The sequence below is a fragment of the Seriola aureovittata genome, chromosome 6 (assembly GCF_021018895.1).
Source record: "Seriola aureovittata isolate HTS-2021-v1 ecotype China chromosome 6, ASM2101889v1, whole genome shotgun sequence".
In the NCBI taxonomy this organism is placed as follows: domain Eukaryota; kingdom Metazoa; phylum Chordata; class Actinopteri; order Carangiformes; family Carangidae; genus Seriola; species Seriola aureovittata.
Window position 1 is genome coordinate 19,856,042 of NC_079369.1, and position 26,536 is coordinate 19,882,577.

A 26,536-nucleotide genomic window follows, 5' to 3' on the forward strand; every position below is an offset into this window, starting at 1 on the left:
AAAGAGGGAGGGGAGAGAGAGGACAGTGTGATCATCATGAAAAGCCTGTATTTTGTTAAGTCACTTCCTTGTTCCTTGGAGTCTGCTCAGCTCATCAGGTGGGAAGGCTGATTTAGAAATTAATAGAGGAGGTTTTACAGACTTGGTGTCCTAGATTTTGTTTTGTTTTGTTAGAATTTTACCTTTCTGTATCTGGAGGCTCATCTTGGTCCAAAATGGCAGTTTCAAGTATACCCTAATTTCTGTCACCTCTCCTGTGTGTACAGAGGGAAAAACTAAAACGTTGATAATCATTGATAATCATTGTGTCATGCTGTAGAAGCTTGTCCACATCACTGAGCCGGTGCAAGTTGCTATATTAACATATTTATCATTATTTAGTCTTTTAAATTAGAGATTTCTTTTTTTTTTTTTTTCAGTTCACTAACCATGACACTGGTGCCATTTCTATCTTCACTCTACCTCCAACATTCTTTGCCTCATATCATCACTTCTCCATGTGAGAACCTTTCTCTTGCTGGAAAAATCTTTCACTTTCCCTTTCATCCCCTGAGTGTCTCTTATTTCCTCTTGTCCAGCTGATGTGGAATGCTTCTCTTTTCCTTCCCTGCACTGTCTGCCACATTACTGAAGGAGGACTGAATAGACATGGTGGCAGGGAAGGCCTCAGGGAAGTGGGCTTTATTTAGCTATGTAATATTAATGTGCTTATCTGCATAATGTATTCAGCTCCCAAGCTGACTGTTAGTGCTTGGCTCAATCTTCTTCGACTATACTTAATTAATGAATCAACATGAAATCTTATTCCATCTGAATGGATTAGATTTGTGTGGGGGTTTTCTTGGTTTTGAAGGTAAACATTAGCACACATGATCATTACATGAATGGTGATGCACTGATGAGATGTGTCGTGTTTTTTTGGAGTACCCACTTACCTTCAACTTGCGTCATCTGCTTCAATTACTGATTTTTGGTTTCCCAGAATACCTTTCAGTAAGCCCCAGGGAAACGGCATGAGTTATTCTGCGATGGGTTACAAGTGCAGGAATACTGTAATGGGGGGAATTAGATTAATACTGATGCTGTACAAAAAGAAAAATACACTTTTTTTCCACTGGAAAAAATCAATTAATTATGCCCCAGTTTCTCGAAACATCACATGTATTGTCTGTGTATAATTTCTACTAATCCTTTTTTGAAAGTAGTTTCACCCTGACTCTAGAAAGAAAAAACTCTTTGTTCTTTGGTTCTGGAGACTGACATGAAAACATGTATTTTATCATTGATATTTCAGCTCGCATCATTTATCCATCTTTATCCAACTATCGGTGGGAGTTAGAAAAATATAGCAGCAAAACAATAGGCCATGAAATACAAGATACTGCTGACATCAGTTTTTTTCATGTTTCCTTTTAAACCTCAGCTTTCATGTCATTTCCTTCCTTCCCTCCTCCTTCCATTTTATAGATACTTCCTCTCAGCACTAGGTTTATTAGAAAAAGTGGCATTGTATTTGTCCATGTATGTGTGACAAATCCGCCCTTTGCCATATCTGTGGATGTCTCAGGGTCAAGCACTCTGCGCGTATTTGCACTGTATGGCTACAAGCCAGACCAGTGCAAACAGATGTCAGTTTCAATCAGCGGAGGATGCACTAGCACAGTGACGCAGAGACACAGCTACAGGAAGAGATTAGCAGCGTTTAGATTGATAACTGGTTTGGTTGAGAGATGTAGTAATGAGAGAGGGATTGAAAGGTTGGAGGCCTGCAGAGAGAGAGAGAGAGAGATGTAGGGATTGAGGGTGAGAGAAATGTGATTCATGAAAGAAGGATGAACTGAGTGTTTTGAGGATGTGATTAGAGGGAGGAACACAGCACACATAGAAGTGTCTCACCAGCTGTGTGTGACATGTTTTCAGGACAGTGTTATTTGCATGGAAAATTTCTGATTGTGTAAATGTCAAGCTTTATGTGTCTGTACTCTCTCTGTGTACATTAGGCTATAGGCCTGTTTTACATCCAGGTTTAAATGAAAGAGCTGAAGAAAAATCCCTCGGTACACTGATCTCATTCATTCGTGCTTTCAGGAGTATTTTAACGCAGTGTGTTTATGCACCAAGCTGTGTAACTATCAGTTAAAAATAAATGTGTCTGCAAACATGATTCTCAAGTTGATGTCACTCTCTGAAATTAGGTCATTGTTATTGGTGCAGTCACTTATTCTCTACCTCTGCACTGGTATTTAAGAGCACCGAGGAGTAGTCATTAGTGTGTTTGTGTGTGTGTGTGTGTGTGTGTGTGTGTGTGTGTGTGTGTGTGTGCGTGTGTGTGCGTGTGTGTGCGTGCGTGCGTGAGGGAGGGAGGGAGGGAACAATTGGGGATTGACATGGTGACAGAACACTGGTGACTGAGGTGTGGTGGCTCAAAAGACACAGAAACCTTACATAATCTTATAATGTTGCTGATCAAAATCAAGTTCACCTTTTTCACATAGTTTCACACAAGTTTTTTACAGCTTTTAAATTTTTTAGGAATTGATTGAAAAGGGAGTGGGAGCACTCACTCCCCGTAACTTATGTTATTATGAATAAACTGAAGGATTAATAAGAGAAGTACTAAATGTATGAAGACTATTCTATATATTCTATATTCTTGGCTTGTATTAACTGTGTGCTTTTAGCTGAATAGTCATCATTAATTAGTAAGTATGATATACTGTAGTTTTATGTCAGACAATGGCAAACCTTAATGCACTACAGGAGACTGACTTCACAGAGAGTTATCAGTTTCCTGTTTTTACTATACGTGCACAAAATTGCAGATTATGTTGACGCAAATAGTTTCTTTTACGTAAGAAATACCGTGAGCAAAACCAAAACTTAAAAAGGTGCTATGCGTAAGAACTGGCCAACTGTCAAATTCATACTCCAAACAAATAGGGGGCAGTATATTATCAGAAAGTTGTGGTGTCCACCCCTCTCGTAATAAACAAGGAAATGCACTCTCTGGTTCAGGTATACCTTTCAATCTGATTATGTGAGTGGTCATTGTTTTCTTCGGTAATTGTTAGACTGACGACGACAATTTTACACCCAGTCTGCCCATTCAGAAAGACGGGGAAGATGTAGTGGTGGCAGGAGTAGAGGATGAGCCTCGAGAGGTCGAGGACCGTGAGTGAGAGGAAGAGCAGCTGGAGCAGCAGCATCAGTAGCTGAGCTTGAGGGAAGAGTGGAGGAATGTTGCTGAGAGAGGATCGCTGCATCACAGGTGTATAGTTTACTTGCAGTTACTACTTCATCCTCTCCTGTTGGACTGAGGGCAGACTGGACGCCACAGTGACTCACTATCACCTCTTGAGGTACAAAGAGACAGGACGGGCTGGGGCTAGCTGGTTAACATGCTTACTTCAAAAGATATCTCTGCAACACATATATACATAGATGTCTTTGACATAACTTCATTTTTGAATGTTTTGAATTAAAATAGTTGCATATAACCCCCCCGTTCTGACAATGAAGATTTATTTAACCAAATTAAACGCTACATTTGAATGTATTCTCAATCCCAACAAAACTACAATTAAATATTTGTGATGGCAGTTTCATTTTTATAGATTTCAAAGAGACATTGAGGGGTGTGTGTCTGCAGTCATTTTAATATTGGCAGTTCAATTTGGACAGTGACCTCAATTATCAGTGTTTACGTCTGCACACAACACATTTATGTTTGCGTGGATGACTGTGCCCATAAACGTGTGCGTGTTTGTGTGGGTGCAATAAGATGCTGTTTGAGATGCCAAAGAGTTGGTCCTTCAGCCCGTCGTTGGCCCAGCGGCTATCAGATGGATGACTCATAGCAGATAAGATTTCATTAGCAGACATCAGGCCTTCCACGGAATAGAGGAGCCATTGATTTTTCACCATATCAGCAGGGAGTGAGACAGAGGGGGAGAGAAAAGGGAGGACGGGAGACATGGGCACAGAGAGAACTGTGGCTGGGAGAAAACTGCACATCAGTGAAACTAAACCACACGACACAAAGCACCTGTCATCTGTAGTCCCACTGCAAGTCACACTGCTGAGGAGCACTGAAAGAATTGTTGGCTGTACACATGCTCAGTATCTGTGTCTATAATGAAAGATGGCTGCAATGGATCTCTGATATTCTGTTTGTCTACGAGTCATTTTTTATGTTGATATCATTCAACAAATTGTTAAGATTCACCAGGCGAGGATGGAGAAAGAGGCGTCTTCTCTAGACTTTAAATTGAGACCTGTGTTGTTCGTAAGGGGAATATACTTTGTTATTTGTACTGTACCTCAGCTCCTATGTTTTGGAGTTTTGACACAACAGTATTTCAGTTTGCCCAGCTGACATCCTCATTGGAGTTCCTCCACATTGGCCCAGGGACTGTTCCTGTAACCTGTGATGAATTCAGTTACTTTAGTTCTTTGTGGTTGTATAAACATCTGACTTTAAGCACTGTCATAAACAAAAGGAAATGGCTTGACTCAAGCACTTGAATTTGTTCTCTGGGATTACTTGTTGAAGGATTAATTCTCTGCCTGGAAGAGGTGATGGAACAATTCTGCATAATCAGTGGGGACAAATTCAGCCTTTACAGGCTCAGTCTTTTCTGATAGTCACTTTAGTATGAACCAGCTGAACTGTCATTGGTAACACACGGTCCTGTCTGTTTCCTCTCAACTCCCCATGGCCATACAATAATGCGCTCTTTTTTTCACCTGATGTGTTTTATAAAATGTTATCAAACCGCTCACTTGATTTTGTGATGCTATAAAGGCAGAAATGGATGAGTGACAGACAGTTTGAGCAGGAAATAAAAGACAGATTGATCAAAGTGCTTCCATCAGTTTATATTGCACTGTTGTTGCCAAGCTGCTGTGTCATGCTGGGGTTATAAAAGTCAAAATAACCCTGAACCAACATATAGTAAGCAAGACAAACCTATTTTACACTTTTGTGCTTTGCCAGATAGCATAGAAGAAAATGATACAAGAAGAGAGGGAGATGGGTAAAAAAAAAAAGGGGGGGGGGCTGGATTGAAGATGATTTGTATTTCTCATTACACTACAGACTCATCACTCCTGCACATCTTCTCAGAGATTCAGTGCCTCATTGACCTTATTGTTCAGGGACTGAGTGAGATTGATATTTGGTCATTTAACATCCTTTTCCAAAATAAATGGGCTAGGCAGACCAATGTGGCCAGAGTGCAGTTTGTCCAAATTAGAAGGGAAACTGGAGGAAAAGGAAGTTACTCCCCTCACTTTACCACGATGTTAACAAGTATCTATAGTTGGTGACAGTGATGCAGGAGTGGGAATGTCTTCCTGTCTTATTTCTTATGAAACAGGATTAGGCTGTCTAACTAGGTCTTTAAACATCAGCAGAATGTGTCTTTGAGGGTTGTTCAAGGATGATTTGCATTAAACACAAATATAGGACATTCTACAAGCTCCTCTTCGCCCATGCTGAGGGCTTTTTTTTCCCAGAATCACATGGTGTTGTTTTGTTCTTTCTCTTCCCATTTGGCAGGTCATAAGGCTCACAGCAAGTAGTTTTATTTGCTAGCATTTAGAAACTAAAATGAAGATTGTTGTCAGCACTGTTCAGAAGCATTTGTGTTTACGTCAGGTATTCCCCTAATATTTAAAGCAACGTCTGTCTATTTAGCTTCTTTTGCCTTGAATTAAAATCATTTAGTTCTTGTGCTACTAACAAACTGGAATGTATATCTGCTTTCTTATTGCTGAGACAAGGCATTATTGAGACCAGGTCTTATTTTGTGGGTAATGTGTAATCGAATCTGTGTTTTTCTCACCACCTGGAGTTTCAGAAATCATATGTGAATATACTGTTGTTAAACAGGATGTAACTGAATTCATCTTTAGTTGATATAACGCTGTATTCTGACCAACCAGTCCCTCTAAACTGAATTGTGCGGGGTGTTTACTTTGTCTACTCGCTCAACGCTCTTATTTAGGTGCCCCAAAGCGAGCAGACTTCCTAATCTCTGATAAAATATTTAGAATTCATGTTTTTTGTTTCATTTCATTGACCTAAAATTTAAACTCTTCAGCAATAAGAAACAGTGTTTCATATTCTTTTTAATCACAGTGTGAGCCAGAGAGGGAGGGAGAGCAGGGTGTAATCCAGCATCAACATCAGATTGTTTCAACCTTTTTCACCGTCTCATAAAAGCACACACCAGTTCTACATGGTTCAAGCTTGTATGCATCTGTGTCTGTGTTTACAAGTATTTGTGTGTCAGTGTATGCTTGCAACTGCTTGAGGAATACTGTTTGATGTGAAGCCACACTGTCCTCCATTTTGCATTACTTTAGTGCAGCAGTTGTAGCAGGAATCTCCTGCAATGAAGTACCAGCATGTTACATAACATGCAGTCACTAAGAACAATGTCTTTTTTTTTTTTTTCCAGTACCTTTGCACAGCTTACATGGCATGTGTACACAGTATTTACAGCACTCACTGACAAGTGTTGAACAAAAACTGAGAGCATGTTGTCCCAATTGAGACATAAAGAAATGTACAGATCAAGTATAGCACAATTAGCAAGCTTTGCTAAAAGAAAAAGAAAACATTAATCTTTTGAACTTTTTGTCCATTTTTACCCATTTTTATTGTTTTTTATGATTTCATGTTGTCAAGAATGGCAGGAAAAGGATGGTGGAAAGATCAAACAAGTTAATGAGTCATCATTCAAACTGATGTCTTTGCAAAGGGTACATTTGTTGTGTGTGCGTGTGCGCAACCAAACTGAGCCAGCAGGATAACTTATGTTAGCTGCAAGCGGTTCTGTACTTTACCACATAGATAATATCTTGAGGTCTATACGCTATGTGCACCAGGAGGGGCACAGTCAGTATGTGTTGCCTCAGTCAACCTGCAGGTTATATAAGCTTTTCCATAACACCGGCTTACTGGCCATTAGAGTGACACTGGAATTGATGGTGTGTTCCCTCAAAGCGGTTCCAGATCTTGTGGTTCATCATGGTTTCTCCACATCCCCTCTTTTTTTTCTGTGTCTTTCCCTCCGTGTCACTCTCCCTTTCACTTCCCCTCCTCTCCTTACAGAGACAAACGGCACTCCACCTTTTTATTGATGGCAGTGGCTCTTTTTTTGAGGACTGTGACTGTGAGAAGATGTAGTCAGAAGTTTTTAATAAGCTCTTGTCTTAATGAACCATAGACAGTCAGGACATTCCTTTCCCCACCAAAAGCTAACTAAACCTATAATCTGGGTGTGTGAACTGGGGAGGGGGTGGAGTCAGCGGTCTGCCTTAACCAGCATGAACTGAGATTAGATTGTTGGTAGCGAATAAGGGAGATGTAATCCACAGGAATTTGGGCCATCTTTTTTTGGATCCTATCACAATGACAGGGTCAGGATATAGAAGAGTACTTTTGTTGCTGATCTCATCTATTAATGAATTGTGCAGCGTTGACTTGACAACTCCTCTGTGTTGCATTCCCTCATTACTCTTTCCCTTCATCTTTTTTGTCCTTATTTTCATAATTAGTTTTTTTTTCCTTTTTTACAAACAAAGTAATTTCCTGTCCCCCCCCACCCCCCCACCCCCCACCCCACCCCCCCCACCCCCGGGGCATACAGAAGGAGGACGTGACCAGGCTGCATCTCAGCAACTGATACATATCACACACACACACACTGATTACTGTTCATGTGGAAACTTTTCATTCTGGGCAGACTCACAATCTGATCTGCAATCTACTGTACTGCCTGTGTCTCATTCCATCTCTCTCTCTCAAACACACACTCATACAGCAGTGCCCAGAGGAGAAGTGACAGGAGTCTGTTCACATCGCTCTTTCATGTCTCTCTCAGTTGACACCTCCATTGATATTTTTCTTTTCCCATAGCATTTTCATTATATACTTCTGGACCCAATTTGTAATGCCGTACAGAAGATATTATGTAACTCTACAAGCTGAGGTGTACTCTCCATAACTAGTAAAATGATTGTCATAATCGGTTTGAGTTTCACTTAATTTGATGGGCTATACAAATGCAGTAATGGTTGCCTTTTTTTTCCATCAAACATTTTTTAAAACTAGAAAGAATGGTAAATATCCATCAAAACTGAATTACCAATGTCCCAAGTGAAAGTGAACCTTGGAATTTCTTACTCCAACAGCCTAAAAATGTGTTTCTTTATGAGAAGTTGAGAATCTATAACCTGCAAATATTAGGCATGTTTATCAGATAAATAACCTCAACAACTAATCAATGAGCCATCTGATTGGCTAATCGGCTAATCAACAAATAATTTATTTACTACAACAAATCAAAGTTAAATTCCTGCTCTATCTGGTCTTTGAAGAGTATTGAATTACGCTGAACTATGAGATGTTGACATTTTATTATGTTTATTTATGTTTATGTTTATTAATTATACGCAGCTTTACCATCAGTTTTAAATGCAAACACATGAAGTAGAAAGGTATGACAGCAGAGAGAGGACAAATCAGAAAGTAGAGGGAAGCAATTTTTTTTAAAAAAGTAGAAAGTTGTGTGATCAAGTAGCAATATTAAAGGTATTTGTAGTATTTATGAATGATGAGTTCATCCTTCAGTCACTCAGTGCGCAGCCCCAATTTTTACAAGAGTTTATTGGATGGAATCACGGCCATTTACATGATTAGTTCCTTGGTGCATTGGCTGACAGAATTGGGATTTGGCATTGAGAAGAGTGGCCATACATTATACTGAAAAGACCAGTGGGGCAATACCCAGGATCATATCCATCAATGCACACCCTCAGACTCATATCTGTTGAGTGAAGCAGCAATTCTGTACATGCCATTTCACTGTTGTAAAATAGGTGCTTGATTTTACTATCTCAAGTCTCCCCATAAAAGATTTACTATCAAAGCAGGCAAATAACAGTCAAACTGATGTTCTAAGATCATAAATGTGGCTTGGATTAGTTCCCTTGGGCTGAAGCCTAGCTGATTTAACTATGCCAAAAACTGCACTGAAACACTTCCAGATCAAGGGTAAATGAAAAATCATTTTTTTAGCACGATATTGATGCAAGAGTTTTAATGTTACAGGTCTGCTATTTGAGAACATTTAAGAAAAACACTCAGCATACTTGATGTTGGTTAGTGACCTCAGATATTTGATATATGATGATAATAATAATAATGATGATGCGTCTGCTGAGACACTCCACTGGAGTTTCACAGTTTTTCTGAAAAAAGTCTCCGTAAGCTTCTATAAACACAAACAAAGCTCTTTGCAGCTTCAAAAAGGTTAATTGGCCAGTCATTCTGTACAGAGCAACATATTTATAAAAAAAAAAAACAAACAAAAAAAATTTGTTCCCCAAAAGCGATTTCCCATCATGTCAATGTCCTCCTGACATCTCGTCTAGCCCAAATTTTACCCATGGCTCAAATTTATTCTTGAAAAGAAAGAACTTATGGCCTTTCCTATTGCACCTTTAGACCATCAACCCACAAGTCAAACTTTAAAGTCTGTCCAACACTTTCATAAAAAAAATTATAAAAAGTAAATGGAATAAACATCCTTCAATATGAAAGTGTGTGAACAGCTGATTGGCCCACACAAGGCACTGTTCATGTTTAGCTGTGTATTCTTAATCATTACCGTCCAGTCTGTTCTGTAAAATTGGAATATTGATTCATCAGTTAGTCATATCAAATGTCGGCTGTTTGTGTGTGTGTGTTTGTGTGTGTGTGTGTGTGTGTGTGTTTGTGTGTGTTTGTGTGTGTGTGTGTGTGTGTGTGTGTGTGTGTGTGTGTGTGTGTGTGTTGTGTGTGTGTGTGTGTGTGTGTGTTTTTCACACCACAGACCCTCCATCCTTCCTCCTCCTCATTCTCCTCCTCCATCTCTTCCTCTCAATACAATGGAGAGTTCATACTCAGTGCAAAGACAGATCTCCCAGTTTTGTGTATTAAAAAAAAAAAAAAAAATCCGTCCTCTCATCTGTGAATCACACTTCAGTGTACACGCACTCTGTCTTTTGCCTTATGGCTCAGTATCTTTGAATCACTGCATTTGTTATTAAAATGACAAAAAATCTCTCGACAGTTGAGCTATTGACAATTAATGTAAAGCATATTTGCTTTTCTACAATCTTAGAATATTCCATGTGATTCAAGGCAACCTCTGTTGTTTAATACAGTGTGATTGCATCAATATCTTTAAAATAATCAGATGCAAGGTCAATCAATTCATTGATAATGGGGACAAAAACAACAAAACAAACTTACAACGAGGAGCCTTTAACAAATATGTAAACAAATAGGCTACTGTTTGTACATCTAGTGGAAACAGAACACATGGGCATCCCACCACTCACCAATTACTTCAGTTCTCCAACATTCTTTGATGGGATGATACGTTACAACTGCCTCGTGTTATTTCCTTGGTTTTATATGCGCCAGAATTTTGGTGGGTATTATTTGAGGTATGTGAGACCAGCATACAAAAATGTTTGGTTAAATGTGGCTGAAAGGACCATACAACTGCATTCTGGGCTGTTAATTCATAGTTGCATGGTCAATGCTTGTAACTCTTACAGTCATTTAAACTGTAAAAGCTTATCGCTCAACATGGCTTGAAATGGTTGGTTTCTCATTCATATTGTGCTGCAGCGCTGCAGCGGACAGATAATCCTGACAAACATGCTTATTGGATCGAAACATTGATCACCTCATAGTAAACACGGATCACATGCCAGTAAACACGCGGGGGATCATGTTGATCAGTGAGCAGGCTCTAGTTTTAATCTCTCAAATCGGACACACATAAATAAAATAAACACAAGCTACAAGTGAATATGCCAGGGAGTTATTGCTGTGGCTGTTAACTTATCAGATTGTCAGAGATTTTCACAAATCATTGATCTGCCTTGGATATTTTTTTAACTTTTCATTTCTTATTTTTACTTAGAAAAACGTTTTTAAATATTTCATGCATGTATTACATAAGAATATTTAATATTAATCTTAGGGTTTTTTTTTCAGCATACTGTTAGCACTCTGCAGTATGAGTTTATGGCTGCACCTCTCTTGCTCATCTCTTTACCTCACTGTACTATGTACTTTACTTTCCTGTAACTGTCTGATCCCTTCAGTGTAAATGATATTGTCCACTGCACCTCAGAAAACTACATTCAGGGGATTCTTAATCAATATGTGATTGTAACTCGGCCAGACTGGAGCACTGACACCTCCCCATCCTGAGCCTCACATTAACGAGGGGCGTGATAGTAGAGGTCCTTGCTGTTTTAGTCCTGAGCCAGCTCGAAAGCAAGCAGGGACCTACAGCATAAAGAAGATACATTCAAATTGAATTTGCTGTGTCCTTGAAGGTCAACAGACAACAGACATGTGCTGTTGGCATAATTTCTCTGCCTGTCAGACAAGTTGTGTATTCAGAAAATTCCATTTTATATCAGACACAAGAAGGTCGCAGTAATTCTGGGTTTGTTTATGTGTGTTTTCATTCATTTCATAAAGACAAGGTTGCAGTAATTCTGGCTTTGTTACCGGCCGCAACAGTGGGGGTGGTATTATCTTCACCTTGTGGAAAGTATCACACCTGCCAGATCAAAATGAAGGCCAAGTTCAAAGATGAGTGTGCTTTGACCCAAGAGTACTGAGGAGTCATGTAATAATGTAGTAATAACTGCTGAGTAGTCGTGTGTCAGAACGTGAACATGTTGAAGGGTGTAGTGACTGGAGTGATCCCATCACAAGATGGTTTCTAGTTTACGCGTGCTTTCAGTCATTTCCTAAAGTCAAGGTTGCAGTGGTCTGAAATGGATTCAACAGACTGAGAGCCCAATGAAGTACTTGTACACTGTCTTGTGTAATATATATATGCAGATGTGTTGCGTCATATGTCTGCGTGTCTATGAATTTCCAACCCACAACTATGAGCATATACCCTGATATTGAACTGCTGTGTATTAATGCAGCATCTACAGCGATGATTATAAAGCAGGGACTGAAATGTGACAGTGTATGAGGAAAAGAAGAACCTGTCATGATCCCTGTGGGCTGACGAATCCACTCAACTCTGGAAGTATCTTGCATTAGAGTTTTGTTGTCTTGCCAACAGCTAAAACACACGAGCAGCTTTAGCCTTGAAAACCAGACATTATCACACTAACTGACGTCGCATGTGGCCTCGCTGTCCTGCGTGAGGCAAGAAAACATTTCTATCCAATTATCTTTTTAGAGGTTGATCTTCAGGTTGTTGACATGCAGCCAACAAACGCCTCAGTCTCACAACTTACTTCTACCCTTCAAAATGTTTTCTATCTTCATTTCACTTAATTTGTGCAGAAAAGGGACCTGTAATTATTTAGTGTTTAGTTTATTTAACAGTGTTTTGCCGCTTTATAATACTATGATGCAGGGTAATTTATTTTTTATGAATCCTTGTATGAAAATAGAGCCATTACCATGAGGAATGGGGAACAGCAGGGCCATTTCGCTAGCACACAGCATGCGGCTGTTGTGCACAGTGAACATACATTTTGGGAAAATACAACGAAATAAGACTGATGGCCTTACTTTTCCCCAGCATCTGTGGAATGACTGCTGCTCCAGCCGAACTGATTGCTGAGCGTCACTCCAAAGCTAAATCAATGCGCCAAGCCTGCCAGGTGACTGTGGCCATAAAAATGCAGCATGCATGAAAAGAGGATATTTTTCTCGCTTTGCTGTTTCATCCTCCTGTGGTGATGGGGTTCAGCTGGGTGGCTGCAGATGACATTTCTGGGTACTGTCAGATTAATGTGGCTGAAAGAAGAAGAGAGGATTTTCTACTTTTTGTTTTTTTTCCCCCCTCAGTGGTGGCTGTGGTGATCTGTTTTGATAGGACAACATGACTGAAATAGCTGGGAACTCATCTCCAGGGTAGAATCGGGGGGCCTACATGGGGTTTGGACAACTGTAGTCTGGCAACACCCATTTGAAGGGGACATTTGAAGGGGCATCTATGGAAAAAAAAAGAAAAAAGTTCTGCTCGCCAACTATAGGTCACCCTCAAGATGTAGTTATTCTCAAGTTTTCTCTCAGTGAAAATATTCTCTCAGAGCTACTGTTTAGAAACTTCAAACTTCTTTCAGTATCTGTAGATATACAAAAGAGCAATATAAATGTCAAAACAAAGAACTACGAGTGTGGCGCAATGATCCCTGTTGATTCTCAGGAGCTTAAAATCCCATATGTGATCTGCTAGTGCTTTCAGAGATGCTTAAACTTTCACAGCATGTATCTTTAATTAATTCATACAAGCTAACAGTCATGCACTTGAACAAGCAGCTTCACTATGAATCACATTATCTGTTAGGAGACAAGCATTCATTTTCCCTCTATATGGAACAAGTAGACTTTGTAAGAGATCGTGGAAGTGTGGAACTGTGGCATGAGCAGGAGCGCTTTGAGCACCAGCTGGAGGCAGAGAGGGCACTCGGTTCCCATATCTGCCTCTCTGATCTGTGGAAGTCTTATGTCAATAGATTAACAGACTTGCGTAAAATACATCTCCTCCCTTTGTCTTTGTGACAAAAATCCATGTTAAAAGCCACTTTGTTGCCTCTGCAGCAGGGTCATTTGCCACACAGTCCTTGGTGGATGCTATTTGAAGCCTGGGGATGGGAACCATGAGTGCTGGCTGTTTATAGAGACAGAGGGGGTGAGGGGAGGAGATGAAAAACAATGATGGGGGTGGAAGAGATGGACAGATTGGTAATGAATACAAAAACACCCTGGCTTTATATTACATAAATATACAGACTGCTACATACTCAGTGCATCTTGTTTACAATTTATGTTACAATAGTTTTTTTTTTTTTTTTTTACATTTAAGCCACTATTAACAGAAAGTTTACAAGATCTCACCAGTACTCATAGTTTAAAGAAAAATTAAATGTGTTAATTTCTTACTTCCTGTCTAAACTTATATATGTATTACATACATCACATATATTACTATTGCTAATGTTTTTTTTTGTTTTTTTTTTTATCAAAGCTTGTCTTGACACGTGTTGCAAATTAGGCCAGACCAAATGTCATGACATGTAGCAGTGGCCTGATGTAGTTCTGAAACAGTTTGTGTATTAACCAGTCTTTTATCAATGACAAACATGCTCTGGTTCCAGCAACTCAAATGTGATGATCTCCTTTTCTCTATTTTACATCATTATGGATTAACTATCTTTTAGATTAACACTGTTATTTGTATAAATCTCTTTGGGTTTTAGGAAATTTTTATGGCTGTTTTTCAGTCTTTTCAGAGAGTTTATAGATTAAATGATTAATAAAAGATATAACCTATTGATGAGTGATGATGAAAATGTTAGCTGTTGTAGTCCCCATGAAAATAATAAATTAATCCAAATAGATCAATAAAATATTAGATATTTAGAGGAAATCGAGCTGGTGCACAGATGGATGCATCACCACCGCCTTGGCATTCTCAAGTCTTTTGTTCATCACTGCACCAACTGCTGCTTTATGGTTTCTGGCCCTGACCCACTTTTCTTAGAGGTGGGTGACGTCACTCAATAAAACATCTCTTTTTGTTTTGTTTTTTCCTTTCCAAAGGATGCATCCGTACAACAAAACTGACTTGTACTTACCATCTGTGTGTGTGTTTGTTCATGCACTGGGTACATTGTTAATGGAAGTGTTACAGTTGACAGCTCACAGTGCAGCCACCTGGACAATACAGTCAAGGCCTAATTTTAGCAACGGCAGGCACAAACGCAAACTGACACCGTCTCTTTGTCTTTTTTTTTTTTTGCCACACTGACACTGGCTCTTTCACTGAACACACACACACACACACATTGGCACCGAAATACACAGTGAGGCTGCAGGTGATGGCTGTCGATGGCCACTTCTGGAGGTTCTCTTATGCCATGCTCCCTTACCTTTCTGTCTGTGTTTCCACAGACAGCCTATCTCCTCCTTGCTTCCTCTGTCAGACTCTCCCTCCATCTTTGGGTTAGTGCCAGGAAGGTTAGAGAAGTGGAAGCTTAAATTCTGAGACTAGTGGGGAAAATGTAGGTGGAGAAGGTGGAATAAATGGTGGTCTTCTTTCGTGTTCTACTTGAGATATGGGGAGATTAAATGATGCCACTGCACTGCCATGTCTGTGTGAATGTTCATGTCCCTGACAGACATCTCTCTACTTAAATAAAATCCTGAGATATGTGGCTTCATATTTAAAGGTTAATTCTGAGTGTGTTGCAAAGTAGCTGATGAATAGGACCATGTGTTTTTCATTAGTACATCCACAGTCTTTCTGCTTTAACTTTTTAACGATACACCTCAATGTTGCACATCTGCAAAAACGGTGCATGAGCTGAAATGCAGGCTGCAGTCACATAGCTGCACATCACGTGTTTCCTCATGATATTAGAGCATTTTTCTGCCTCAGCATCATTGCAGCATTGCCAGGTCATTGTCGGTGAATATGCCAGTTTTAAGCAGCATATCTTTCCTCACCTGCCTCCTCCTCATCCTGCCTCTCAGGACCATGAGGACAGATGAGTCACTCCAACAAAAGAGCCTTTTAAACCTCCTGTTTGCAATATGCCTGTCTATCTCCCAGTTTGTCTACTGTATGTCAGTCTGCTTGCCTGCCTGCCTGTCTTGCAGCTCTGCCTGCTTGTCTACTTACAGCTCCTTACAGCCTCTCTGTCTACAGGTCTCCTGTTTTGTTTATATGCCTGCCAGCCTTCGTCTTGTTCCACTAATTACATGTCTCCTTGTCTTCTAACCTGTCTGCCTGCCTGTCAGTACATCCACATGCTTCCCCACGTGCTGCGTCAACAGCTTGACTCAATACCCACAACAACCTGGCACATCGTCTTCACACTTCTCTCATCCCATACTCCAACCTGAGCATGCTCTGACTTGTTTACACAGGATTATAAGCATCAATAGCTTTTTTCCTCCACTTTAAGATTGATTGGTCAACTTCCTTAGATGCTCACATATTAAAGAAAAGCGCCAAATGAGAGTTTAAGAAGTCAATTTATTGCACTCGGATCTAAATTAGTATTTAAAAGACATAAACAACACTTCTGATTCTAGATCTCAGTGGTGTATTATCGTCCTTCCTACTTACTATGCACAGCAGCACAGGTCTCCCATTCAGAGTTTGGAGAGGCCTGGCCTGGTCTACTCTGCTGTGGCCGACAGCACAAGCTGTGTGTGCATGTGTGTGTTTTGTTGGTTGGTTGGCCAATAGAGCCTCTTTATCTCTTTCCCCTTTGGAGCAGCTTGTAAAACAGCCTCCACTCCCCCTGACCAGATGTAGAGAGTCTACTTAAAAAGCTATCTCCTACTGTATGTGCAACCAAGTGTGGTTGTGCCCTAGATGTAGCCATGTTTTTAAGTATTTTCTAAATAGTTTTGGAATTTCTTAGGCTTGCTCACTGGAAAAAACAGTCAGAAATTAAGAGACTATTCTTCTGCCCTCCTTCAAAAACATGTCTAAACCCCAAAAATGTAGTGACCTGCAGCACCAGTATGTTTTAACTGGACAACTCCTCCAACTATTGATGTTAAAGCTGCATGCTGATGGTGAAAGCTTGGTATGCATTCTTGTGCATGTGCACTCAATTTAATAATGGGAGAAATGTTATAATTGAAGTGTTTTCAAGGTGGTTCGTATTTTTTTATTTTTTTATTGAAGGCAATGTTTGTGGCAACCACTTCCTGTAGGCTGACGGGTGGACCTCACGATGCTATAATAATAACACACTCTCTGTTGCTCTGGGTGGTGGTGTTCCTCCTGTTGTGAGTTTGTTTTCACTTGTTTGGACACTTACTAAAGTTAAAGTCCCACTTTTCCAAGATTATCCTGAACCCTACACTCTAAAGTCTTTTCAGACCACTTTGGAAAATATCTCAGTAGAAATTACTGTTGAGTCCCACAGACACACTAGAAAGAGAAATACATTTGTATTTTTTCTATACATGATTCCCAGAGCAAAACATTTTGAATGATTAACGCTCGCCAGTGTACTGTTGTTCTTCAGTCGTCATGTAGTTTTTTAGGTTTGGCAGTGTCCTGTCCTGTTTGGCTTCATGTCCTTTGGCTTTTCCTACAATTACATTACTGTGTCTTGAGAAGAGACTGCAAATTACGTTAGCACTTCTGTTAGCATCCCTCTGAACGGAAGCTATTAAGTCATTAAACAGTGTGTACCGCATATTGTTATTTCCCTCTCCAATAATGAAACCCTACACATACACATTCATGTTTTCTTTCACATTCATGTCATACAGTCAGATTTAGGTCCTGCCAGTCCCCAAACATGGAATAGTTATTTAATGCTATTTTTAAGTAACGCTGGTCTGTTTGGACTGTTTGTACAATGGAGGCCAAAATATTAAATCTTGGGATGATCTGAGATATTAAGCTACATTATTCTGGTTAATTCTAATTTGTATTATTAGTGTCAGTTATTCTCACACTCTATAGCTTGATATATAAAAAAGTGCAACTTAAGAACAGATATGCCATATAGCAAGCGTGCCGTACATGATGCTCTCTGTTGTGAACCCATGCATGTTTTGCAATAATGTTTGGCAGTCTGTCAGTGGTTGTTTTTTGTTTTTTTATGTTGTTTTTTTAATCCCCAAATAATATTTACAAAGAGCAAGCCGTCAAAATGAACGGAAAAAAAAAAAAAGTTTACAAAGACGAGGACAAGAAAATAACAAAATAAAATCACTTGTATTGTCAGAAACACTGTATTTCTGTAGCCTGGGTGCAGCTGCCATGTGCACACTGACATCCAACTGACACACACACAGAATACTCATTCATTAGCGCAGCTGTAAACCTGTCAGCTCTTGCTTGGGGGCACCACAGGATATACAGGACTGTGAAACAGATGTTAAAGGAAGAAAAAGAGGGGAAGCCAAAAGAGGGGCGAGAAATATAGAAAGGTATTTATTTGAAGACCTCAGTCTTGGCCTGAAACAAGATGGCAGCGTCAAGAAATGTGAATGTGACAAATTTGGAGTAAATACTGCTTGCTGAAATAAAAGTGCAGTTTAAAAACTGACAACGTTCAGAAATCTTAAAAATAAGTTGAAGTTGGTATGTCTTGATGGTGCCTAAAGTAAAAAAAAGGAGATGCATCATGATACAAGCTGTTTAAAGGTGATGAAGAAAAGGAGGCCATCATAGGCAACATCATGGAGGATAATTTCATACAACCACATTTTGACATTGAGTCAACAGGTAACACTTAACTGGGCCACGACAGGGGGAAAAGAGTTTGCTTTTGAATGGCATCAGGCACAAAATAAATAAATTGAGGACTGAATCAGTTGGAGAGACCCAAAAACCTCAGACTCAGTTAGATGCCAGACCTGCAGGCTTCAAGGGTCGATCCAGACGAGACAATATCAGACTCCATGGAGTAGTAAAAGGGAGGGGCCGAGGAGAGCTCACTGTGTGTTGATGCCTTTGTGGAACAGCTGTTGAGGGAACAATTAAAACTCTATCACTCCATTACGATATGGGCTGAGAGAGCACACTGTGTTCTCATACTACGACCTCTGACAGACGCCTCACTAAGATCAGAAGGAGGGAAGCTGTTAAGCCACAGAATGAGAGAAGACATCTTTTGCCAGGCTCTGATTAAATGAAACCTGCAGGGGGTGGATCTTGATCTCTGTTATGGGGACTTGGAGTTTTCAATTAAACACATATGTTTGTTTTTTCCCCCCTTTTCTTCACTCTGGTAGCTTTTATAGAAATGGATGCTTGGTGCCCCCTAACTCCTGATCACCTAGTGTCCATTAATATTCATCAAGCTCTGTTTCTTGAGGTGTGCCCATGTCTCCGCATATGCACTTAAAATTACCTTTATGTTTAAAAGGACAAGCCTTTGACTTTGAGCTAGGAAGCAAGGCTGAATGCGTTTGCAGGATCAATGACAGGGTATTTCTGGGTGAGACTCCTCATGGCCAGTGGGCCTTTTTGGATCGATTTCCCATTTTGGTTTCAGCTACGCTGATGCAAAGATTAGTGTAGTAAGAAATATCTCAAACCTGGGAATATAAGGTTAACACTTTCTATGCAGGTACAGCTTGCACCTAACTGGAATTTTCATGTTCTATGGTCTTCTGTGGCTCTTCTTGAACTCAAAGTGATGCATACCGTATATAATGTATCCTTATTTTCTGACGTACACACGTCTGTAATTCTTTATTTATTCGTTACGATGATGACATTTGTCTTTAATTCATGAGTGGAGTCAATGGTGTTGAATTTCAGTAACAAACTCAGATCAAGGACAGGAGCATGATACCTTGTTTGTGTGTTAATGTGTGTGTGCTTTCCTGTGTGTGGGTTAGCGAGAGGTAGCATCAGGTTCCTGCTCTGAGGCTTAGTGTGTATCTGCATGTGGGACGAGGAAGAGATTTGTCATGAGATGATGTGATGAGTTCACAATCAGACAAAGACGAGGTAGAATGAGAGTCGAGGAATTATCAGAGAAGAAATGGAGGGGGACAACTGGGCTTTCATCTGGGGTAAGAACATGAGAGGAGCATTTCAGATTAGGTCGTTCAGCATAATTTTACAGGACAATACTTAATGTTTACGATAACAAAGCAACTGTCCCTGTAGCTGTACCATTTCATAGAAATAGGAAAAATGGGAAATTAATTAAAAAATAAAGGGTAATAAATCAATGAAGATCATAGAAATACAGTAAGTAAAACATTACTGTAGTGTAACAAACTAACTCAACCTTAATGCTGTTTCAGTTGATTTTGTGTAAACCTTTTGTTGAAGATTCACCTGGAATACATCCTTGGTGTGCACAGAAACTTGAGCTTGTTGGTTAAAATAAAATATGTTTTTAGGAGCTTGCAGTATTCCTTGTGTGGACAGACTCCAGTATCTCTCCTTTTGCTTTATATTCTACTTCTGTCCTCAAGCTACATTCAGCTGGAGTTGGAGGTGCGCACTATCCACCCTCTGTGTCTGTTTCAAAGTCCAGAGTTTGTATTTGAGACCTTTTTTTTTTTCCCCAAAAGCTACAGAAAGTTTCTTTGAGGCCAAAACACACTCTCACACTTGCTGTGTGAACAATACACTCGACATTTGTATTGCTGGTCCGTGAGCTGCTTCATTAGAGCAGCAGGAGATCTGAACCCTTGTTCAAGGACAAGCTCACATGTAGATGTGCTCAGCTGACTTTTTCCAAGTGAGACTGGGGATTTAAACTGGCAATCGTATGGCTAATCAGTACATCAGTGATCTATTTGTAGCGTAATGGACTGTAGTGCTGTGTGAGCTACAGTAGTTGCCCATGTACTCCATGGCTGTCTAAGCTCTTCTTGTTAAATGCTTGGCACATTGATTTTTTTTTTTTTTTTTTTTGCTAATGAATTTTCCGTTCCTAAAAGAGGCCTTGAGGAGTCCAAGGCAGTCGGCATCTGCGATGACCATGAGCACATTTTGAGTTCTGAATGAGTGTTTGCCCTCACATCGATGAACCCAGTCACTCAATAATACATAAAAACGTTGCCTTTAAACCCCTGGGTGATAGATGCCAAACAGCTTACCTCACTTACCCTTTAACCAACCCACAGATGCCACCTTTTAGTCATGCCTTTGGTGTCTCTTGTTTTTCTCCTCTGTCTCCTCAGGATTGAAAAAACGTACCAGGAAGGCATTTGGGATACGGAAGAAAGAGAAGGACAATGACTCTACGTAAGTCCTGATCCTCCTTGCTGATGTGTAATCCAAAGAGCATATTAGTCGTTTCACTGCTGAGAGTATTTACAGTATTGCTGTGCAGTTGAGTGGAAAGCTGGCTCAAACTTCAGAACTGGAATTTGTTATTTTAAGAAATAAAATTGATATACGACAGCAGGTCATGCTTATACACTGCAGCAGAATGCAAGGATTGCAATAAGTAAGAACAATTACAGGATTAGTATTAAGTACAGTTACTGTCAAAAAGAGGTTAGACAGCTTCCTCCATTAACTTTGCACAGTCACAGAGGTTATAGCGGTCATGAGCCACAGTGGTATATTCTGTGTTCTATTGTGTTAGTGGATCATATGGGACAGATTATTATGGAGCTTCAAAGTAATGTGTCAGTACTTAATGTATCCAGTGGTTTTGAGCTTGCTTGTTTACATACAGCTGATGTTATCTGAAATGTTCAGAAGTTGTGCAAATACTGCAGGATTCAAAATGGACTTAATAGACCAATTAGATCGGGTATGAAATACTCTGTGGGTCCGATGAATCTTAAAAACGATTCCAGGGGTGTTATAGCTAATTTGTAACTGTGAATGAGACGCTCTGTAAAAGGTTTGTGTGCTGGGATGTCTGTGGGAGTTGATTTGTGGAGTGAATAAGTGTAGTGTGAGTGTGGTTATGTGAAAAGATTTTCCTTGAACACCCCTTTTACATATTTCGTCCCAACTAATTAGCAAAGCACTTGATGTCAAAATGAAGAGCTCATGTATTTAATGACTTTAATGTTTTTTTTTTTTTTTTTTTTTTTCTTCTTTAATTTCTTACAGGGGGTCCCCAGACAGGGACGGGGGTGTAAGTAACAGAAAATATATAATATATATCAGCCGTTTTATTCATTTGTAAACAAAACTTCAGTGTACGCATGTATTACTGGAGGGAATCAAGTCTGGTGATTGTGAACTACATTATTTGTTTTCTGTGCTCTTTTTACTTGCCAGGAACCACAAGAGGTTGAATCGGTACTAAACTCAACTGTAGTCCTTTAGAATAGTAGTAGTAGGATAGTGTAGTGTGTAGAGCTTAGATTTGTTAAAGACACCACAGTATATTCTTCAACTCATTAGTCAACCACCAGTGTTGCTGTTTCAGCTTTCTTTTCATTAGCAGTCTCCCCAAAGAGGGAATGAGGGGAAAAAAAACAAAAGGGGCATCAGGATATTCCCCAGTGACATTTGGGTCGGCCTGAAGACATGTAAATCTTGAAATATTATACAGCACTGCTGGACTATTTGCACCATTTAGGATTATAACAATAATCATCGTCATCAGGAGATCATTAGCAACCAAGCAGAGTTTAATTTATGTTTGATAAAAAACAGACAAAATGTTTTAAAAATCATATTAGGTTTAATGACCTGAGAAGTTGCAAACAAGAAAAAGGAACAAGAGTGATAAAACATCAGGGCCTGTCAGAGGAAAGTAGGAAAATGTCGGACAGTCTCAGATGACATGACATCCAGGGACCACAGGATCAGGGTTTATAGGGTTGAATTAGTTGCACCGTAGTTCCCCTGCACAGTAGTTAACATAGCAACACATCCAGTTGTAGCACAGTAGTGCAGAGTATACTGTACCTCCAGTGTCTGGTAGGTTTTTAATCATACTGTCTCTCTCTTATCAGTCTCAGAAGAAGACCAACGGGGCCCCGAATGGCTTCTACGGAGATATCGACTGGGACAGATATGTAAGTAAAAACCCAAATGTGGAATTTTTATCTTGATCTGGTTTATCAGCTGATTTAGTCAACATCAAGTCGCATTTTCTTTTTTCATTCTTATTCATAGCTGCTGCTTTGTTTTCCCCTGCACTGTATTAGCTTTTTTTATTGATCTTTATCATTGTAAAATCAATGATGAAATGAAATCAGTGATTACAGATAGTAAAAGTGTAGGCTAGGATTATGACTTTGTCAATATGCACTTGGTCATGTTTCATTTAGCAGGGAACCTACCGTTTGTTATGACTGGAGGTCTGTATTTATCGCCTGAAAATAACTGTAGCTTGATGAACCTTCGGTGAACCTGTTTCTCTACTAGAATTTCATTTTCATCTAACTAATATTACTGCAGTGTGTTACATATAACATGCCAGTATACAGATATTTTAGGAGATTTACATTGACTCACTGTTTATGTTTCAGAACTCTCCTGAGGTGGATGATGAGGGCTACAGCATCAGACCTGATGAGGAGTCAGAAGAGGGAGATATCCTCAGCTTCTTGATTAGTCATTTCAAAGAATTAACTTGCCTTATTTTTGTCTGCCATAACAAAGTCTAAAAACATAATATTAACAAAGCTCTAAATAAAGTTAGTTGCAGTTGAAGTTGCAGAGAAATGAGGAAGAGCCCCACAACCTCTTTGTGAAATCACACAGATTTAGAGGGACATTTACTGTCAAGCATGTGTGCACCAAGTACAAACTTGTATTTGTATTAGGTTTATGCCACAATTTTCCTAACTGTCAGTTAATTTACTAGTAATATGTGCAAGGTCTCTATAAGTGTCACAACCAAAATACATACATAATAATATTTTGCCCCTCCACTTTATCAGCTGTGCTGAGAGGTTATTTTTATTTCTAGAGCAATAACACTACAAAAAAAGAAACAGTTTTTAAGAAATCAGAGCAAAGAATAGAGCATTCACCTTCCCTGTTTCAATGGAGAAATTAGTTAAGCATTCACCAAGTTAGTGAGGCTAGTTTTACCAGGGATGTTGTTCCAAGTTTGGAAGCCCCTACACAATCACATAGTTGCCCTTATAATATGTTAAATAAATCCTGGACTGTTTGAGGGGGGGCACTTTGCTTTCCTTGACTATGGTATACTACCTACCACCAAAAAGCCCCACTTCTTCTCCTCTGATGAGTCGGAAGAAGAGGAGGACCACAGGAAAAAATTCAAAATCAAGATCAAGCCGCTGCCGGCCGATCAGGTCACGTCTGTTCCCTCGGTCGACGAGCTCAAAGCTTCCATAGGCAACATAGCTCTGTCCCCGTCTCCTCTGGTGAGTAGCTCTGACATCACTGTCCTCTCCCTGCTGGGTCTCACTCACAGAGCGCTTTGTATTAGTGTTGAGATGGTTATAATGTGCATGTGCAAATCACTCTTGAGTCTTCATTTTCTAACTGCCTTTTAACACGTAGAAGTAGATTTTTTTTTTATGTGCAGAGATATGGGTGTGCATGTGTGTGTGCTTGTATCTACTGAGCTACTATCTTTCTCTACAATATGTATTCTACTTGAAAACTGTTTCTGGATTCTAAATGGGTCACTGCTTCACTTTTCTTGGGTTTCTACATAAACAGAACTAGTTTGTTTTAATGAGCTAGTATGCAAGAGTACGTAATATCTTCGGTTTGAACCTAAAATCACAATCCACATCCCTGTAATGAGTGGGGTTAGCTGATTATATGATTCCATGTAGATCTGTGATGCTTGTGATACTTGGTCAGTGCTGTCAGTGACCTCAATGTTCTCCCGTTTAGTCCGGTGTCGCTTGACACAAGGCAGACGTCCCACCGCAACAGAAACCATCTGATGACGTGCTGCTGACAAATAGTAGGGTGTGAAGGTCTTGTTTGAAGCGACACAGCTCAGCTGATGAGTCCAAATTCAAGCACACATCCCCTTTAGACAGCCTGTAATTAGAGGTGGGACTCCAAAGTAGGCTTTGGCCTTCCCTGCCTTTCTAGCTCCTACCCATAATTTCGATGGTCTCCAGTGAGGGCAGTTAGCTTGGGTGTTCGCCTTGAATAATTCAGGTAGGAAAGTGAGCACATTGAACCCGTGTGTCGGTCTGCTGTACAGTGAGATTGCTTGTGGTCATTTGAGCTTCAGTCCTTAATAATTCAGTCCAGACTCAGTGCGTTGATCCACTGACTGTTCATCTGATCAGGTGTGAAGGTCTTTTCATGCTGATAATGGTAGCATGCACCTGTGGAGGAGAGTTATAGGGAAGCACTGGCTGCTTTCGCCACTCTGAGTCTTTTTTTTTTTTTACTCATATATACGACATGAATCATCGGTATTGCCCAGTTTTACCCAATCTGGTCACCCCTGACTAGTTTTAGAATTGGACTGAATTTCTGCCAGATTAGTTGTCATTTGACCTTCAGTTCCACAGGGGTCATGATGCCTTATTAATTGCATGAAAGATCATTAATCTGATGATCAGATTGATTCTCGATATGTCAGATATTTTGGTCAGCTGTCTTGCAGTTTCTCCATCCTGTTTCCCATAAAGCTACTATCAAAAGACTTGTAGTGAACTTGTTTTTAGTATTATTATTGGAGTAGTATTTTACTGTTGTCTTGATGCACCACATCGCCCTCTTGCACAACGTAATTCTGTTTTTCTCTTTTTGTGAAAACTGCACAGGATGTGTTCATCGTTTGAATAAACTGTATTGTCAATGGACAGTTAGAATAAAATTGTCAATGGGGGTTCTGTGTTTTCTGATTAATGTGACCGCCCATGTCATAACCAGATGTTTTATTCGTACTGTTTGATCATAGAAGATGTACATAGTGAATGTGTAATGTGAATTAACATAATTAATGAAAACATACAGTGTCTGCCTAGTTTAGCAGGTTAGTCAATCAACAGAAAAAAGTTGATCATTAAAATTATTAGTTTAGCAAAAATGCCAAATGTTGAGTAGTTCAACCTTCTCACATTTGAGGATTCGTTGCTTTCACACTTTTCTATCATTGTAAATTGGATATCTTTTGGTTCTAGACTTTGCACAATTTGAAGAAATCACCCGGACTCAGGAAAATGGAGGTGGCACTTTTCACTGTTTCCTTATTGATTCCTTTATAGAGTAAATTATTAATTAAGTTAGTTAAGATTTGCTTTTGGGGCAGTTTTACATTGTGGTGTTATGGTCATGATCAGCATATGTGGAAGCTTTTTTCTCGACAAGTGATCTGAAATAAGCTTTCCGTAACAGCTTTTTTAAATTCATGTAATGCAGTCAAGTCAACCTGAGTGTTAACCAGGATCAGGACATTGGGATTACATTGGCCTGTAGTTGTGATTACGAAACTTCCACCTTCACCTCCACCAGTTCAAATTAGCATCACGTTTGCCCAGACAGAGCTTTTCCCTCGCACATAAATTAAATGAGTCACACAGTCACTCCCAGTCCCTGGCAACCCTGGCTAACCTTGGCTGTGGACTGACAATAAAAATGGTCTGATGAAAAGAGGATGAAGAGCCAAATGTTAACTGGCCTCCAAAAGCAAACACTGATTCTTTCCACTTCTTTCTTTTCCTTGAACCATTCCAGTAAAACTTTATTCCCAGACTAAAACATTCATGACTTGGTCTTATTTGCAAAAAGAAGACTCACACTTGACAACAACCCAGAGCCATTTGAATATCATTGAAATTCCTTAGACTCTAGTTTATACTATTTTGCTCTTAACGTTGGTTTTCTTCATGTAAATATGACATTGCAAGAGGGTACCCCATGCCAAGTATTATACACACCTATGATATTGAGTGCTGTATTTAGCAGACTGTGTGAGCTTCATTTCCATGGTATTATTTGTCATATTCTGCATGAATTATTCATGTGTACACAAGCTCTGTGAGAGGGACATGATGATGCAGGTTAACAGCTTATTTCACATAAAAGCTTAGCCAGGATTCTGTGTTCACATCATG

General features: G+C 39.7%; 1 protein-coding gene across 8 annotated transcripts in view; it reads left to right on the forward strand.

Moving 5' to 3' along the window:
* The window catches only part of sgip1a (SH3GL interacting endocytic adaptor 1a), a 73,613-nt gene that overhangs the window by 22,165 nt on the left and 24,912 nt on the right, over positions 1–26,536 (forward strand). For 5 of the 8 annotated variants that reach the window (XM_056377780.1, XM_056377785.1, XM_056377786.1 and 2 more), the window contains 7 exons: positions 20,741–20,804; positions 21,630–21,654; positions 21,801–21,821; positions 22,484–22,546; positions 23,003–23,066; positions 23,691–23,869; positions 25,604–25,648. In XM_056377780.1, coding sequence (XP_056233755.1) covers positions 20,741–20,804; positions 21,630–21,654; positions 21,801–21,821; positions 22,484–22,546; positions 23,003–23,066; positions 23,691–23,869; positions 25,604–25,648 — 461 coding nt within the window. The remainder of the gene's footprint in view (positions 1–20,740; positions 20,805–21,629; positions 21,655–21,800; positions 21,822–22,483; positions 22,547–23,002; positions 23,067–23,690; positions 23,870–25,603; positions 25,649–26,536) is intronic. The other 3 variants (XM_056377783.1, XM_056377784.1, XM_056377782.1) reach the window with 2 other exon arrangements.